This window comes from Anser anser, assembly GCF_964211835.1.
Source record: "Anser anser genome assembly, chromosome: 9".
NCBI classification, from domain to species: domain Eukaryota; kingdom Metazoa; phylum Chordata; class Aves; order Anseriformes; family Anatidae; genus Anser; species Anser anser.
Window position 1 is genome coordinate 24,621,660 of NC_139729.1, and position 17,489 is coordinate 24,639,148.

General features: G+C 45.3%; 1 protein-coding gene across 9 annotated transcripts in view; it reads right to left on the minus strand.

Annotated features, from left to right (window-relative positions):
- Positions 1-17,489, minus strand: part of LOC310904186 (uncharacterized protein) — a 227,403-nt gene that overhangs the window by 50,802 nt on the left and 159,112 nt on the right. For all 9 annotated transcript variants that reach the window (XR_014588108.1, XR_014588109.1, XM_083848541.1 and 6 more), the window contains 6 exons: positions 10,519-10,641; positions 7,792-7,914; positions 5,261-5,398; positions 3,328-3,450; positions 2,659-2,781; positions 1,620-1,766 (listed from right to left, as the gene is read on the minus strand). Coding sequence is in view for 7 of the 9 variants with exons in the window: in XM_083848541.1 (XP_083704667.1) it covers positions 1,620-1,766; positions 2,659-2,781; positions 3,328-3,450; positions 5,261-5,398; positions 7,792-7,914; positions 10,519-10,641 (777 nt within the window). In the remaining 2 variants the exon portion in view is untranslated. The remainder of the gene's footprint in view (positions 1-1,619; positions 1,767-2,658; positions 2,782-3,327; positions 3,451-5,260; positions 5,399-7,791; positions 7,915-10,518; positions 10,642-17,489) is intronic.

Sequence of the window (17,489 nt, forward strand, 5' to 3'; positions counted from 1 at the left end):
TCCCCATCAAAGAGCACTTAAAACTACTTTTTAAAATCAGCTTGCCTTCAAAAAAGTGAAATTGTAATAAAGCTTAATAAAATTGTATATTGTTAAATATATTAATTGGAAGTGAACCTCCTTTTCTTCTTGTGAGGCTCATTTTTTCCTTCTTTTATTGCAGTAGGTGTATGCTGTACTGTTTAAGCATAGTCGAGCAATATTTCTAACAGCATAGTTCGAGCTATTCAAGGAAAACAAAGAATAATACACATTTATCACTTCCTTTTTTCTTCATGGATATGAAAAGGGTTAGTTCATCGGGAGAAACTAATATGAAAATGTATTCCTCCCTTGCCATCCCTGCCCTCCTCATCTCCCTTGCACACAAACGCAAGCACACACAGGTGAACCCTCAGCTTCTCCCTTTGTGGAGTCTCTCAACAAAAGGCAGAGAAAAATGAGTGTTCCTTCCTCGTTGCTAAAATACCTCAGTGAAATGAAGATCTTATCCACCCGGTCAGCCTATTGCCTAGTAAGCTTTACAGATGTGGCTGGAGGCTTTTTGGAAGGGGATTTTGAAAAACACCTGAGAGCAAGCTGGCAGATTACTTCAGCTAACAGAAAGTCAGCAGGCTGGTTGCTTTTCACCAGCAATTTTCAGTGTGAGGCCAGACTTCCTCCAGGTCTCAGCACCCAACTGTTCCTTCTTCTAAAGCTGAACAAATGCCCAGGCTTTCAGAGATGTTGAGAATCCCAGTGCTCCCACTTGGAACAGGTTGAAAATGCATACTTCAGGAGAAGAATACAAAATTACTGTTAAAAACTTCACGCTTCTACATTACAAAGTCATTCTGTCTATAGAAAATCACTAATTACTTGCATCGGTTTATTGTTTAAAGAACTTTAAAAAAAATAACGTAGATTCCAGTACAAAAATATGTCTGAAAGCATAAGGAATAAATTAATATTTGATAGGTAAAAGAACTTACTGAACCATGAGAAGTTTCATTCCTCCATCACCTTTTCCTACAAACCGTCACATGCTGCAAATCCTCAGCTTTAGAAAAAATGCAAGTGCTCGGCTATGACTAATAATCCCCACTTTTATGTGGCTAAACATAAATAAAACATGCATAAACTGGTCAATAAATATTTGATTGAGGTTTCGGTGCCTGATAATTTTGTCCTTGGTTATCTCATTTATCAGTTTCCCAATTGGTTATCAGTGTCGCTGGGTCCGGCTGGATGCTGTATGATCTGGGAGGTCTAAACAGTCGTGTTCATAAAAATAAGTTAAATGTTGATTAAAGCTGAGACCAGTTCCTCATCTTTTTTTGCCTGGAAGGCACAGTCCTCGGATGAGTAATTAGAGCTCATACAAAAATCATAGGACGTACGTAACAAAAGTAAGAGATCTCCTTCCTCCCACCGGAGCAGGGAGCCTCCCTGTCCCCCAAAACACCTCTTGTGGCTGCAGGGCCAAGCATCCTCCCTTCTGCCAAGGCAGATGGAGAGGGAGCAGAATTAACTCCTGCCCCCACACTTCTCCTCCTGGCCAGCCCCGCTCCACGCTCACCCAAATTCTTTCCCTCTCCCCAGCTTGCTGGGACCGCCAGAAGCGCGGCTCGCTCACTCACCGACTCTGTGCACCAGCGTCAGCTCTCCTCGACGCTCCTCATCCTCCTGCGGGACCCCGAGCTCGTAGCGAAGGAGCTGGGGGGCACCTCTGAACTGCAGCCCCGGAGCCCCGGCGAACCCCGCCACGGCCTCGTCCCCACCTAGCACTGACACAGGCACCCCGTTAGGACCACGGCCCCAGTCCTCCCCCCCAAGCAGCCCCACATTTATCTTTGCATGCTTTCATGCTGGCAGACTTTCCAGCTAGTCTATTTTCTGATTTGTACTTACAAACAGTTTCTGTTATCCAAAATAACAGAAAATGAGAAAGAAAAATTGCCTTTCTCCTGGAAACAAACTCTAGACCTCAGGCAAGGCCATCTCTATTATTATGCCAAATTTTAAATGGAGAGTTTAATTTTCCCCACTTGAAGTTTGAGATTATTGATAGTTAATGAAAGTCATTACTCCAGCTCATTTGGGAGATGACAAATATAGAGCAAGGCTGGCTCTCCCTTTTCAAGAGCTAAAATTTGAGTCTTAAAATGATAGGAAATCAGTTGGCTGGCTTTTTAGAGTTGGTTAAAATATTAAACACTGCCCCAAGTTTAGCAGAGGCTAAAGTAGGTTATAAAATAAGTTGCTTGGCTAAACTCTGCTCTGGTCACACCGGCAGAAAGCCAGAATCACGCCACTGACTGCAGTGGAAAACTTGTTTTGGTTCATCAGAGCAGAATCTGGCTACCTTTTTTTTTTTCCACAGGATGTTAAACTTCATTAAATAGTGCAAGAAAAACATCAAAATAGTATTTATTTCTGAAAAACAAGGGTTTTGTTTTCAAACATGTCCAGGGGATTTAAGCATTCGTTTCTGAATCCCCAGCAGAGCCAATTGCTTGAGGGTGAACTTGGGACCCACGCGTTACACGGAGCTCTGCCTTGGCCACATCAAACATGGCTCAAGTTGGACTCCCAAAATCCCAGGATCTGTGAAAATCCCAGCTCTGAATTCACATCTGAGAAATACTTAATGGCCTCCAAGATGTAAAAATAGCTCACCGATGCAGGACCGCCTGTCAAGGCCCAGCCTGTATCCCTCCTTGCACACACATTCGTATGACCCCAGAGAATTGACACAGAAATGGTCGCAGTTGCCGTTCTCCAGATGACATTCATCCACATCTAGAAAAAGAGAAGTGCTGGTTAGGCACAAGTGCCTCTCTTCAGAGAGTGCTCTCTGTGCCTGGCTGCATCTGAGAAATTACTCTGGACATAAGAAAACCCAATTTTCTTAGTACTTTGGGGTTCTCTGTTTCTCACTAGTATTGGAGATATTAAAACATGTCAGAACAACACGGAACAGATCATTTCACCTACGCTTTTGTCTCAAGTGAAAACAGCTGCTTTAAGCTGTTAAGTTCAGTTGATGCTTTGGATATTTTGAGGGCTCTCATTTTGTAGTAGTCGTCTCTAAAACACATCAGTATAGGTGTGCATGGAGGGGAGGAAGAGTTCCTGACTCATCTCCAGCAGCCGCACTGATCCATGCTGGATGCTGGCTTATTGATGTATTACAAAGCGTAAACGTCATTTGCAAACCTTATCGGACGAGCTGGCATATGGCTGCCCATCCTCTTATCAGAGAAATGGCTGCAAAGCCCTGGAATGAGCTGTGAGAGCACTTCTTCCCGCTGTTGTGCTTGGTCGCACCGGTATGAAAGCACTCACCGTCGCAGCCGCAGCCGTCGGCGCTGGGCTGGAAGCCGGCCTTGCAGGCGCACTCGTAGCCGCCCGCGTAGTTGATGCAGAACTGGGAGCAGCAGGACGCGCCGGTCTCGCACTCGTCCACCTCTGCAAGTACAGGGCAGCTCGGTCAGCCCCCAGGCACGGCCCGGGCTGCACACGCCAAGCGCACAAAGGCGCTCCCACACACGCAGCACATGGATAGACGCTACCGAACAGTGATCCACGTTTAACTACCTGCACCTTCATACCTCCAACCTTATTCCACGTCAGCAGTGAAAAAACCCTCTAATCTAACAGTGCATTTGCTGGAGGGGCGGACTGCAAGGTGCAATCGTAGCTTCTGATAGCTGGCAGCCTGTTGCTGTGCTGTGCCCAGTGTCCATCCCGAAATCGGTACCATCGGCACGGCTGTGCTGGTGGCGAGGTACCAGCAGCCAGCTGCAACCTTCTGACTGCAGGCTCCTGGCTGAGCTCAGCCCCTCCAGCCTGCCGCGCTATTCAGTGGCCATGCAAGGCCAGCTTGTCAGTGCTGAGCTTGCAAAACATTTCTGAGCACTACCTAGGTGAGCAACCACAGATGGGAAAGGTCAGTGTCTCAATTAACCTTGGAGAGAGTACCAACATTATTAGGAAACACGGACAGGAGAAAGAGGAGAAGGAAAATGTAATTAATCAATCGAGGTGAGGAGGTCAGCATGAAAATGATTAATGCAGGTTATTTGGACACGGAGTGTTTTCCAAAAATGTCACAAGCTGAGCTTCTCTGCAGTTTGTCAGACGAAACCTTGCTCTGGGGTTTATTAACAGCCCATTGTCTGTGCAGGAATGCGAAATGTGCATCCAACAAAAGGAAGATTTTTGCTGTGAAGAGCAGCTTTTTGCTTCCTCAGCACTGCCAAGCCCTTCACCTCTGCTCTCCCTCCCCTGGCTGTAGCCAGTGAGGCGGTTCTCCCTCTGACATCTCCATTAGCAGGTCACCGTGCTGCTCTGCCTCCTCTCGGGTGCAGAAATGGGACTGAATGACCCACCCCGCCCCGCCAGGCTCTCGTCAGCTCAGGATCCACATCTGCCTCTCTTCCTTCATTTCTCTCATTTTTACAGCTGCAGCATCAGCCGCCCTTCCAGAGCTGTGCTTCCCTCCTGCCCTGCTCGTTCCTCCTCCCTGCACTGGGCTTTTCTCGTTGCAAGACTTCTTGTCCGTAGTGCCCCCGCATCCACCAGAGCTCCTGCTCGCTACCTCTCCTCCTGTCTTGTCTGTGCTGTTCTGTGATGCCTGCTCCTGGTTTGTTTTCTCCTCTCTTCTTGGCTGTTCTTTACAGCTTTAATGGCATAGCGACAGTGAGCCTAAACCAGTATGAGATACAGTTTGCACAGCAGAAGCCGTAAACAAAAAAAAATCACCTTGTAAAATCGTGTGGAACATGAAGGAATTTTTAAGCTCTTCTTGAAATAAAAACAACTGTAACTATTGCTTCCACTTCCTCAGTGAGACTGCCCACAGCCACACGTGTAACCTCACCAGTGAGCACGAGATGGAAACAGAGCAACTTCCATAACACAAAGTGGGGTTTGCACAGGGAACACTCCCGAAAAGCGGTCCTGATGCTCCCAGCCAGAGCCAGCCAGCCAGAGGAAGGGACAGAAAACAACCCCTCAGCCTCAGCTGTACACAGTGAGACACGGCCACAACACCTGCAATTGCACCGGTGTCCTCTTCCACTTGGGAAGCAGAGCTCCCTCCCCTAAATGAATGACCTGAGCAAGCACAGAGCAAGGCAAGCTGGAGCAGTGGCCGAGGAAGTGCCAGAGGACAGCACTAATTAAATCCTGCAGGAGGAGGGAAGGGATGGGAGGGGAAGGGACGTCCTCGAGCGACAGCTCTGCTGTGCACCCCCCTTGCAGGGGGGTAAATTACCTGTGCACGTTTTGCCGTCCAAGGCAAGGATGTAACCGTCGTTGCAGGAGCAGCGCGGCCCCGCCGTCGTGTGCTCGCAGTGGTGAGAGCAGCCGCCGTTGTCGTTCTGGCAGCTATCCACGATTTCCATTTCGATGCCTTGCAGAGAAACAAATCAAAAGGATGGTAAAAAGCAAGCGCAAGAGGAGAGTCACTGGAGAATAAGCCTTGCATAAAAACGCATCCATAAACCAGCTGCTGTAGCAGGAAATATAAACTCAGCTCGCACCTACACCTGGGAACAGCGTGGTTTTGAGCCACTGAACTCTGAGTATTTGTCTCCTTGTGTCCCAACAGCGGATGCTCCTGACTTTGGCACTGTGAAGGTGGCTTGCCAGTTTAGCAGTCTGCCAGCTATGGGAGCGTTCACAGGTGTCCTGAGATTGATGCTGTGTCTGAACGCAGCGGTGAGCTCTGCCCTCGCCCCAAAGGAGAGATGGAAATTTTTGAGGAGCCCAGGCGGCTCGGCTCAACCGAGTCTGCCCCTGCTTTCCAAAAAGCAGCTTTTAGCTGCAGCAAAGCAGCACTTCTGTTAAGACTTTGTCCCCCAGACAAGTCAGACGGTGCCGGTACAATGCTGTCACCAGCCCCCTTTGCCCTGACAGATCTCCCCACCTGCCGGCACTTGGCTGGGCTGCACAGACCTCAGACATTTTGGCAAGGTCCAGTGGAAACCCCCGGATAGGAAAGGGAACATCTGTCCATCTCCTTCCCATCCAGGTGCTCCATTCAATGATTTCTTTAGGAATAAAATAAGCTATAAGCTCAGTTGTAAAGTTTCTCTTGAATTAGCTGTATTGTTTATTAGAGGGCTATTTAGAGAGGAATTTTCCGTGCTGTGCAGGAGAGCTGAGAAACCCCACCCCAAAAGGAGCCACTGTACTTCCAGAAACGTCCCAGAACAGAGCAGCAAACAGATCTGGTACAGATGGATGGCATTTCCCCCCTTCTGCAGCTCACAGATACATCTCTGTTGGTAGCTCTGGTGCTCCCCTTTTTGTGCCTTCCAGTCTACTTAGAAGAGGGTATAAATTCAGAGAACATGTATGGAAGGCTACATCTCATCCATGCTGGGGTAATTTGCATCAGGGAGAAGAAATCTAGCCTACCGTCCAGCGTGCTAAACTGGGATTTAAGAAGCCCAGAATCTGACTTAATGCATTATCTTCGTCATTTACTTTGTCTTAGTTCTTCATTTGTAAAACAAGGATTTCCCCAGTGCCACTGGGGGAATGAGAGAATAAACAAAGATTGTGATTCGCTTAAACACTGTGATAATCCTGACCATAAATACACACAGAATGTTTTTATTTTGATTGCTTGCTCCATAACATTGCACATAAGGCACAGGGAATCGCCATCCATGGGGATGTGCTGAGCATCGAGAAAAAAAAAAGATCAGAAAATCACAATGAAACTTAAGTGGTCTAAACCACTTTTTTTTTATGCCCATAATAGATCATTTCATATCTGTGTACTAATGGCATTCCCTTTGCCATTGCACCGCTCACAGATCCCCATTACCTATGAAATAATTCTCCGGGACCTCTCTGAAATAATTGTTTTTTGTTTTTAATGTATGTGGATGTTTTCAAACTGATTTTTATCCTTACTAAATACTTCTTACATGCAAATGCTTGAAGAGCGCGTTCCCTCTCTGGCATGCCGTATGTTTTCTGAAGGAAATTCTGCTGAAAGTTCTTGCAGGGTATTATTAGATTGAACGATCGCTGCCCACCTCTGCTAGAACAGGTCATGCTTTTGTCTGCATTCCAGTGAGCTTATGTTAGGTCCGTAATAACACCAGCTCTTCCACAACACCTCCTTTATTAATCTAAATTTACCCTCAAGGACAGCCCAGGGATAACCTCTCAGCGAGCCGCGCAGGCAGCCAGTCCCCTTCTCAAGAAAAGCACTGCTGCTTGAGAAACCCCACTGCGTGGGGGGGAACGCAACAGGGCTCCCTGATGCTTTAGTCTGGGAAATTTTAGTTGTGCAAATATTATATTTTTTCATCCCAAATCTTGTTTTTTCTTTCCCCGTTTTTAAGCATCTACTTAATACTGTCAACAGTCTCTGGAGAAACATAAGTAAACCTAGACAGATGAAGACAGGAGCAGAATGTCATCTTGGTTTTCTTCTGCATCAGATCCAATATGTAAGAAAATTGGGAGAAGGAGGGCAGGAATGAATATATTTCACAGAACAGCAATATTTTGGTAGCGCTGGAACAGAATTCACCAGGCTCTGAAGATAAACCAACAGGGATATTTGCTCTTTGAAATGCAGTAATTAAGGTCTGTGAACAGAGGCTTAGGAACGTATCAACTTGCAAAAATGGCAATAGCAGAAGATGAAGAAAATAATATTAAGCTGGAGTTTTTGCATACATTTATTTTGCCGGGAGTGCTAATCCAACTGAATTAAAAATGAAGCACGGCAGTTTGCAGATAAGATAGCCCAAAATGCATAGCTGGAAACCTGTCACTTACGGTAGCACTGCTTTCCATCAGCCCCCAGCTCGAAGCCGGGATTACAGGCACAGGTGAAGGATCCCAGAGTGTTCACACAACGATGAGCACACCTGGCTCTCCCTTCTGCACACTCGTCAATGTCTAGGAAGCAGAGAGAAAGGCAGAGACAAACATTTGGGTATTAAAATTAAAAATATCTCCCTACACCCACATGGCTATATTTCCAAATGTCCAGTGAAAACAGTGTCTTGATGTTAGTCTACAAATGATGAATCCAGGAGGACTGAACCCACAGCATTATTCTCCAAATTAATCTGTTTGTCTAAGCCTCTCCACATGAATATTTACAACATCAAACATCATATTTACAGCATCGGTCAAAGTAGCTTGTTGATTTTTCCTATAACAAGAGCAAAGGTAATAGGAGCCACATGAAGAACATGGAAAAATGTCCTAACTCCTACCACCCTTAAATTATCACTCATAGCCACTCCATTTAAATTAACGGAGCAGGAATTATCTGTTTACTTCCCGGATGTCAAATGATCTGGATTAAATGGTGGCTGGGTCTCAGTAGGTCTGATGGAGATGGATCCTCTCTGTCACATCCCTGAATCCTGAAGTTTCTTCTGCATAAGGCCAGCAGGAAGGCAATTCCTGTCATCAGAGTTTCATACCACGTGTGAGAAAGCAGAAAAGGTGAGGAGCCGTACATGGGCAGACTGTTCTTCACACAGCCCTCTGTCAAGCAGTCCCTTCCTCAGCTTTACACTCAGTCGTCTGCATTTTGGAGTTAAATGCTATTAAAGGCATCCATCTTCCTAAAATCTCAGTGGAAGAGCATGAAAATATTTTTAAGGAAAAAAGATACGCCTTATACCAACTACTCCTGCCTTGTAATGCAGCTGCAAACACCAACCTCCGTGCAAAGACGTGTGGCACCTACCTACCCGACTTCCTGCTCCCACCCTGTCCTGACGTTGCCTTGCAAAACGCGAATTATTCACTGCGACGCTCCCGGGTCAGGGCGTCTCGCGCCCGGGACGGAGCTGTCAGGTGTGCAGCTCCTCGCCCTTTCCCACAGCAAACCGCTTTCCAACAGTTTTTTCTCTCCATATGTGCTGTAATCAGTCCCATGCTCACGGCCCCCTGCACTTGAACACGAGTAGCTTTATGAATGCAATCAGCCTACTTGCAAAAAGAGGCCCCAGGCAGTGCAAACACCGCACACTGACTCATGAAAATTTCAGGCTGAATGGCAGCTGCTCTGAAGCTGCAATGTGTGTAGCTGCTGTTTAGAATAAAATGGGCTATTTCTCCTCATTCTGTAATTAATTGCCACTTTACACGTAGAAAATGTTGGCAAATGCCTCTAACGTTCTTTTCGCTTTTTCTGCTTTTCAAATCGAAAAAAAAAAAGTTGGAAAACCATACCACAGCCACCATCCTGCACATATTTCTTCATAACTCGTAAATACGGCTAATAGCTAAAGTATCAGCTCCCCTGACACTTTCCTGCCCTCTGTCTCCTTCTAGCTTGGTTTTCAGATAGTCAAATACCAGCTTGAATTTGGCAAAAAAAAAATGCTTCGAATAATTTCTAGGAGAAAAAACACTTTTGTTTCATAGTATATTCACAATAAAAAATGATGCCTAACATTTCAAGACTGTTGCCATGAGGTCAGGAAGAAAATTTGTTCCAATATATAACGTTGCAAGTTATCTAGTGCTTGAGTTTATACATAAATAAGCAGAACTGTCAACGTGCATCCAAGACAAAACAAGGAACATGCTGACCCTAGGATTAAACAGACTGCTGTTTCCACCTACCAATCATCGGTGTAGGGTCGACGCTACTTGGAAATACCTTACTTTTTTGGTAACCTTCCTCATAGGAGTAATCCCAGTAAGACTGGAATTGCCAAGGTGCGCAGTGCTACTCACAGAAGGGTTTACAGAAAACTGAGTAAAACATCCAAGGCAGGAAGTATTTTGCAAAGCAGCCAGCATTCTGTACAGATAACACAGCAATTTAAGTATTGGTAAAATTTTGGCCAAGTTTTCAAAAAGAGGAGTTTGAAATTAGTGTCGCACCCTGATCCTGACAAGGCTGTTAAAAATTTGTACACAGTCAAGTCTAGAGATACTTTGCACTCCATTAAGCTGATAAACTACCCTTGCTTCGAAGCACCATGTTAAAAGAGAAAAGCAGGTATTTTGGTCTCTAATTCCCACTCATTTCAGGTCAGAAATGCTTTAGATCCTTTTGAAAATCCCAGCCTAAGTACAGGACTTTGGAATTCAACTTTTTAAGCTCCTTTCTTTGGAAATCTTAGACTTCGTGATTTCTTTCTTCACAGTAGTTTCTCTATGAATATGGAAACAGCTCTGCTAAAAAGCCCTTTTGAATTCTAAATAGGTTTTCAGTGACCTGGTTCAGTGTTACTTGAACCAGTTTTCCAGGAACTGTATCTGGGGCATTATTTTAAAGGGACACTACAGCAATAACACTACAGCACCCACAAATCCAGTTCCTAGAAACTACGATTGAAGAGATCACAGAGTAATTGCCATTACTAAAATGGTCCCCCAAGACAATTGGCTGATGTAAATATCACAAGGAGAAACGTTGTTTCAAAACACATACATATATTTGTCTAACATATTTCTTTCCATTCGAAGCTCAGTAAAGCCAGAGCACGGAATAATACCCTTTTCCCCAAGAAACAGTCTGCATTTTCTTACCTAAGCAGGACTTCTTGTCTGCAGAAAGATAATGCCCTGGATGACACTCGCATTTGGCAATTCCTCTCTCATTTTGACAGATTTGTGAGCATCCTCCATTCCCACTTGTGCAGGGGTCTATCACTGAAACCAATTAGAGCACACTGTCAACTTAAAGGTCATACTTGTGCCTGAAAATGGTCTTACCTGCCATCGTTACAGCTAACAACTAAGATTACGGTAGCCGTAAAAGATTAGACTGAAAAAAATATTTGACAGAAGTCGGTGTGGAGTTAAATCCATTGTTTTCCTGTGTGCTATTTTCTCTGTTGCTGGACAGCATTTTCCATAGAGCAGCAGCACTTTAAACAGTGGGCAATTGTGGCTGTATTATTCCTTGGAAGCAGGACAGGAAAAGTACATTTCATCCTTATTTTGCCATAACTGAGCAGATTTCAAGAGCTGCTCTAAACAATATCAATTAGCACTCCAGTACGTGTGAACCAATAAACGCATACAGTGGTGGAGTTTGCCACAGAATAATGTGTATTTAGAAGTCTCTAGAGAAAATACATGCTGAAGAGCCCTCAGAAGATTTCTTTCAGTCTAAAAACATATGGCATTAATGTTGTACATCAAGATTTTTTACTTTTTTCAACAACAACATACCATTTCAAGGATAAGCAGTTCTAAGTGGCAAGAACTTAGAAACGCATTTATAAAGTGCCTGCAGAAGTCTCCACCTCAACACCTTCAATGTGGTTTACGTGCTTATTCCTGGAATGCATACCTGCTGGAAGCATGTACCTGCCCAAAGGCTTTGCACACATACAAACTGACCCATAGACAGGATGATTTGGGTTAAGAGACAGAGTTTTCATACCAAAATCCGATATTCTGCACAAGGTTGAGGTTTCAACGTGGAGTGCTAGTTACACGAAGATACTGGTGAATAACGTTAGAGAGGCAAATTTGGAAGATACCTTTGAAAATGTGTCCCCTAGAGTTCGGCTTAGTTTCAAATCAAGCTTTTTAAAAGTCAAAGGTATTTCCTTACAATTAAAAGTGTAATTCACTTTTAGCTTTTTACTAATTACTGTCTGCTTTGAAACATTTGACCAGTATTCCTCGCTTGCCTCCAGCCTGACATCCCCTTCGTTGGCTATCTCAAGGTCTGTGCAAGATAATTTCTACAGGAGCACTGGGAGGAAAGTCAACATCAGTTGAAGGTGTTTTCCTCTAGACCTTGCAGCTTGGCTCTTCCCTTGGCTAACCCCATAAACAAATATATAGAGTTATGTAGAAGAAGGGGCTAAGAGAAAAACAAAAACAAAAACAATTTATATAGAGATATTTAAATATGTTGGAATTTTATTTTTCATATCCTCCAATTTTTGCTTTCCTATTCTGTGTAGCCAGTGGAAATTTGTGCCACTGTTGGCAACAGAGGACATGGCCCCAGAACGCCTCAAATCCCCTCGTTTCACCTCCTGGCATCTCAAGAACATAACCATTTAAGTCTGCAGGCTGAGTGTCTGGCATGATAATATAAAATAATATCACTGTTAAGGATTTAGAACTGAAATTTTCTGTTGAACTTTCAACACGATAGGTTGCAAATAGGTTTCTGAGGGACAGCAGCACTTCATCCTATGTGACAGTTTCAAGGCTGACAACTCAGCTCTGCAGTTAAACAGTTTGCTGTCTACAAAGGATTTAGCTTCAAGCAAGAACTCGTTCCCTGGCTGATATCAAATATTGAGTTATTTGCTGATTCTTTTTTTATTTGGACAAATTAAATGAAATCACTATCAAACAGCATCTGCTAAACCTACATATTATAAAGGTTTTCAGAGCATCCAAAGCTTTAATTTGAGAATGATTGCAGCATAGAGTAAAACTTGTAATAATCTGTGACATGACAACAAGCAAACAACAAATTATAGGGTACTCAGTAGTAAAATGTAGTAATTTGAATAAAAATAGCAGCCTTGGAAACCCTTAGACAAGATAAAAGTTTGTAAAGGGAAGAGATTTTCAGGACATAAAGCAACCACAGATTGATTTGTTTTACTTGCTTTTGTTTTACTCTGACATATCTGTTCCTTGCTGTCACAGGCAGGTTTTAGCAAAAGCTAAAAACAACTCATTAGTGTTCTTTCTCGACACATTTGGCTTTTATTGTTTGACTTGCTAACATTATTGGGTAACAGACTTCACCCTATGAAACTCTATCCCAAGCTGTTAAACACTGTGGCCAAAAAATCAAGACCAAAAAAAAGAAGAAAAAAAAAACACAAAGAAAACTTTAAAACCATTCAGTTTCCCAGCTGTCTCAGGACATCCAGGAGTCTTGTCTGAAAAAGCCACGCTGATGCATTGATCTGGGATGGCAGTAATGCATTTGATAAACTGTACGTGCTGCGTGTGCTGCGGACCCTTCCAGAAAGTCACTGCAAGGTTGCAAAGGACACAGTCTAGTTCTCCAGTCCCACCTCTTATGCTCTCTAGAGCAGCAAACGAGAGAGAACTGGGTCTCATCAAACTCATTTGCTTGCTCACAGCAACCGTGACTTTACACCGGAGAAAATATAAAGTGGCCAGGATTAAAAATTCCTTCCCTGGCAGAGGGAGAGTTGTCGGTGGAAGCTGTTTATTTATACATGGGAAATTCGGAATGGGTTGTGAAAGACGTTTTTTCCTACCACTCCTAGGTAACCCAATGGCGAATTCTTTTTAGCAGACATCCTGTAAAGCCCATGTCCCTTATGCAAGCACGAAAGCCACTGCAGCTCCCATCTATACACCCCTCACCTAGAGCCCCTATCTCTCCACCTTGCCGCCACGTGTCTCCGTGCCTTGCGGTGGCTGTGCAGGGCAGGCTGCGCCCTGCCAGGCCCGGGTCTTTCCGCACTGCCTCACGGGGCACCTGGGTGTGGAGTCAGCCCCCGAGCAGCCCATGGGGTGGCTCCCCACTGCAGCACAGCCGTGGCTGCTGTAGTAAACGCCCTCGTGATCCTGCAGTTTCTCTGTCCGAACTAGCACTACAGCAGCCATCCCTTCTGGTTGGAAACTAAAACCAGCCAGGCTCACCTCCTCCCACCTCTTCTATTTAGAACATCTCTAATTGCCAACCCATATGTATTCATGGCCACTTTAGGCTCATTTGTTCCTGTAAAAATCTTGTCCATCAGCTTAACTAGCACTTTTCTCTCCTAGGTGTTTACTCGCTAAGGTATTTATGGGATGAAAGCATCCCACTCAGACTTCATTTTGCCAGGCAAACTCCTCTTGCAAGACAGATTCCTTCCTCTGACCACAGCTCCTCTCCTGGGGAGGTTGTGCTATTATATTTCGATTTACACCATCCTAAAAGCAGGTGACCAGCATACAAACAGGCTCCAAATAGGGCTCTGTTGTTCAGTAATTACTGGTGACGGACTGCTGCCTTCGGTGGGTGCCTGACCCTCATCAACCCCAAGGCATGAGGGAGCCAACCGCCACAGCCGCCTGCCTCTGCGGCACCTCAGCGCCAGCAGAGGAGCAGCAAGAGGCTTGGAGTCGGCCTGGAGAACAGAGCAGGCCCCCAGAGCCCTGTCCCCAACGGTGCTGTCCCTTTCTGCCTCTTTCTGCTAATCCCCGAGGACACAACGCGGCCGGCAGGTGGGAGGCCATGAGGAAGGGAGCGGGCCGGGGCTGCCGGCGGCCGCGCGGGGAGGCCAGGCCTGGAGGCCAAGCGCTGGTTGCACGCAGCGGGAGCTGGAAGCAAGCTGAACAGCAGGATTTACTCACACTTCATACACAGCGCGTAAAAACCCCCGAGCAGAAGAGGAGCCATATGGAAACGGTTTTGTGACAGGAATTTTAGCGCAATAAATCCACAGATTTGGCCCTATCTTTCGCTGGCATATTCAAGGGTGCAATGTGTGTGCGCTTGTGTTGGCGAGGGGAGGTTTGATTCAAAAACTGATGAATTTCTTAAAATATATGGAAAAAAAACCAACAACCAAACCCAAAGGTAGCATTTCTGTTCTGCTTGTGAGTACTGCATAACCTGAAGGGGAGGATGAATGAATCAGATTGCAATTAGGAGCAACATAAGCCAAAATCAGTTAAAGAACAGACTTCATGTAGAATAAAATATGGAGGCCAACTCTGCACACAACTTGGTGAGTAATGAGGATTGCAACACCACCAAGTTCCTCACCTATCTCATCATGGTCAGTGTGCAATCAGCTGGCAGGGGTCTGCGAGGCCAAAAACACCTTTGTGACCGTCAGCTGAGGCAAACTTCACACCTCAGCTACGTGTCGGTTTAACCCCATTGGTAACAAGCAATTCCTAAAGCTGCAAGCGGGGGGAAATAGGAATGGGCGGAGGCCCCAAGCACTGTCCTGGGGGCTTTGACATGGCCTGCAGCACGTGCAGGCAGGTGGTGCAGGACTGCTGGCGCTGGTCGTGACCGTCACCCAGCCACTGCGTCCTGCCCGCAGCCCCCCGTCAACACAGGGGCTGATGGTCAGAGGCGAGGAAGCACTGTGGGAACACACATCAACAACCCCAAAACGTATTTCCCGTTTCAAAGATACGAACAACTGCAAAAAAAACACACAGTCCTGTAATTTTTACAGCCTTACGGAACTGCTTTCATCGATGCACCTGTTCCCGTCCCCTGCGCCGTTCTCCCTGGCAGTCACAGCGCTGGTTTGACAGCGTCCCGCGTTGGCGAAAGCCAACGACTGCAGCAAGAGGAAGGGAAGATCTGAGAGCTGCGATGCTGACTGAAGTACAGCCACCCTTTGATCTGACAGCAGCAAAGCACTCGAGGATCCGCCGAGGTAAGGAGGGAAAAACAGAGCAGCCCCACTGGCACTTGCCCGTTGTTTTTTGCCTGTCCCCGCTATTATTGATTAAAAAAGGGGAATTGTCTTTCAAGCTGATTTTCTCAGCCTCATGCATAGGAAGCAGTAAAAGACAGGGGTCACAGGCTCTGCAGGACTGCAGCATGGACATACAGAGTAAACAACAAGGCATAAGACAATTTTAACTCCTCTCTAAAGATGCTTCTTCTTTTACTCAGGCAAATTAATATTCTTTTGTGTTCAGCATATATCCCCAGCCTCTGGAGAAACGTTTCTCTTCCTGCCAAAATATGTTAACACCCACCCACACCTATTCGCTCGCTGAATATAAAAATAAGATCGATCATCTGAACCTGTTATTGTGCTGCATGTATGTACGTGAGTGTGTACATGACTGCGTCTATATATATTTTAACAGCAGGGATGTACAATGTTTGCCACGAGGAGCTGGAAAGGCTATTTGATCCTCCATGGAAGGCAGACTATGGACTCACTGATGTCAGCAAAAAGCTTTGACGTTTATTTTAGCAATATTAATATTAATTCAGTTATCTGTCATAGACATTAATGAAGTGTTGGCCACAAAAGCTGCTGCAGGAGGCATTTCATCCTGTACTACCATCAGCAGACAACTAGTTGCTGCACTGACTATGTGCTAAAAAGAGAAGGAATTTTTTGCATTGCTATTGACTCTCAATGCCCAGGCAGCAGCAGCCAGGACACCTCCCTGCACACTGCACCTGGCCTTGCCGTCTGATCTGCACTGGGGATGAGGCTGCCCACCTCCGAAAGCAGCTTCAGTTTCCATGAGGGAGGCACCGACACAGTTGGAGCTTCCCGCTTGCTCTACATTTGTTTCCAAAGACCCATTTTTCAGTAAGAATATTCAAATAAGATGGAAAAATTTCAGGACGTGAAAAATGCCTTAAGTCGGCTCTAAGCGACAGAAGAGACGCCTCGAATTTTAAAGGTGCCATTTTCTCCCTCCTCTTCTGGACATAAGCCAGTTTGGAAGTGGCAGCAGAGAAGCTCTGCCACCTGCGGTGCCTCATGGCACGGAGGCAAGGGGACAGTGTCACGGCATGTGGGGACGGCAGTGGGAGGCCACATGCAGGGAAGACAAGGACCTGCGGATGGGCTCCATCTCCACACCTGTGCAATACAGATGCTGACGTTGATAGAGAAAAGAGACTTTTCTGACTCCAGGAGAAAATGGAAAATTCTCAGCGAAGAGTTGTCTCCAGCCCCTGAAGCCACCAGGTTGTGTGGTTACTTCAGCTTCTATCCGGGAAGTTACCGAGCTGTACAGTGGCAAAGGAAGCCCCAGCACGAGCCCTGCTCTCTGTTCAGGTCATTGCTCAGCTCCGCAGCAGCCTTGCTGTCCTCTCACACCTGAGTGTCTCTTAGGCTTCTGTGTGGCAGAAAGAAGCTAAGCTTTGGCCTTCAACATACGTATCTCAACCTGTTATTACCTATAATAATGCTCAATGTTTTTACAAAAGAGTATGAAACCCTAGTTAGACAGTAACCATGGGGCTAGAGCAAGCACTCTCCTCAAGCCTTTATCTTCCATCACCTTAAATCCAACCTCACGAATGACAAGAACTGTAACCAGATATACTGTACTTTTACTTCTGTGACAAAGCAAAGAGTAGAGATTTGTAGAGATACCTTCTTTGTTGCTTCCTCTATTAAGATCCATAGTGTGTGGACGTCTCCACAAAGAGCTGTTTCTCAACAGCTCTTCTACATAAGCCAGACATCAAAGATAACAGCTGGCACCAGAGATGAATTGGGCTCTAAAATCTCTGTTCTGCTTTCACTTCTTGGAGTTCAAACAAGAATAAATTCCAGTGAAGACAATGAATTTACATCAGTCCAAAAACACAGCCTGGTACTACAATAAATATGTTTTCTGTCTGATTTTCTGCTTTCCAGACATCAGTTGGTTAAACTTTAACGAAGTTAAATTCACTACATTAACATAATCAAGGCATTGAAAACAAAGTAGAAGGACTGGGCAGTGTTACCCTTGGTTATTTTAATTACCTGATTTGTAGTGAATGTTCAGACTGGCACACATATCTAAAAATGAATTCAGTATTGAGCAAAATCTGAGGGACAAAAAGC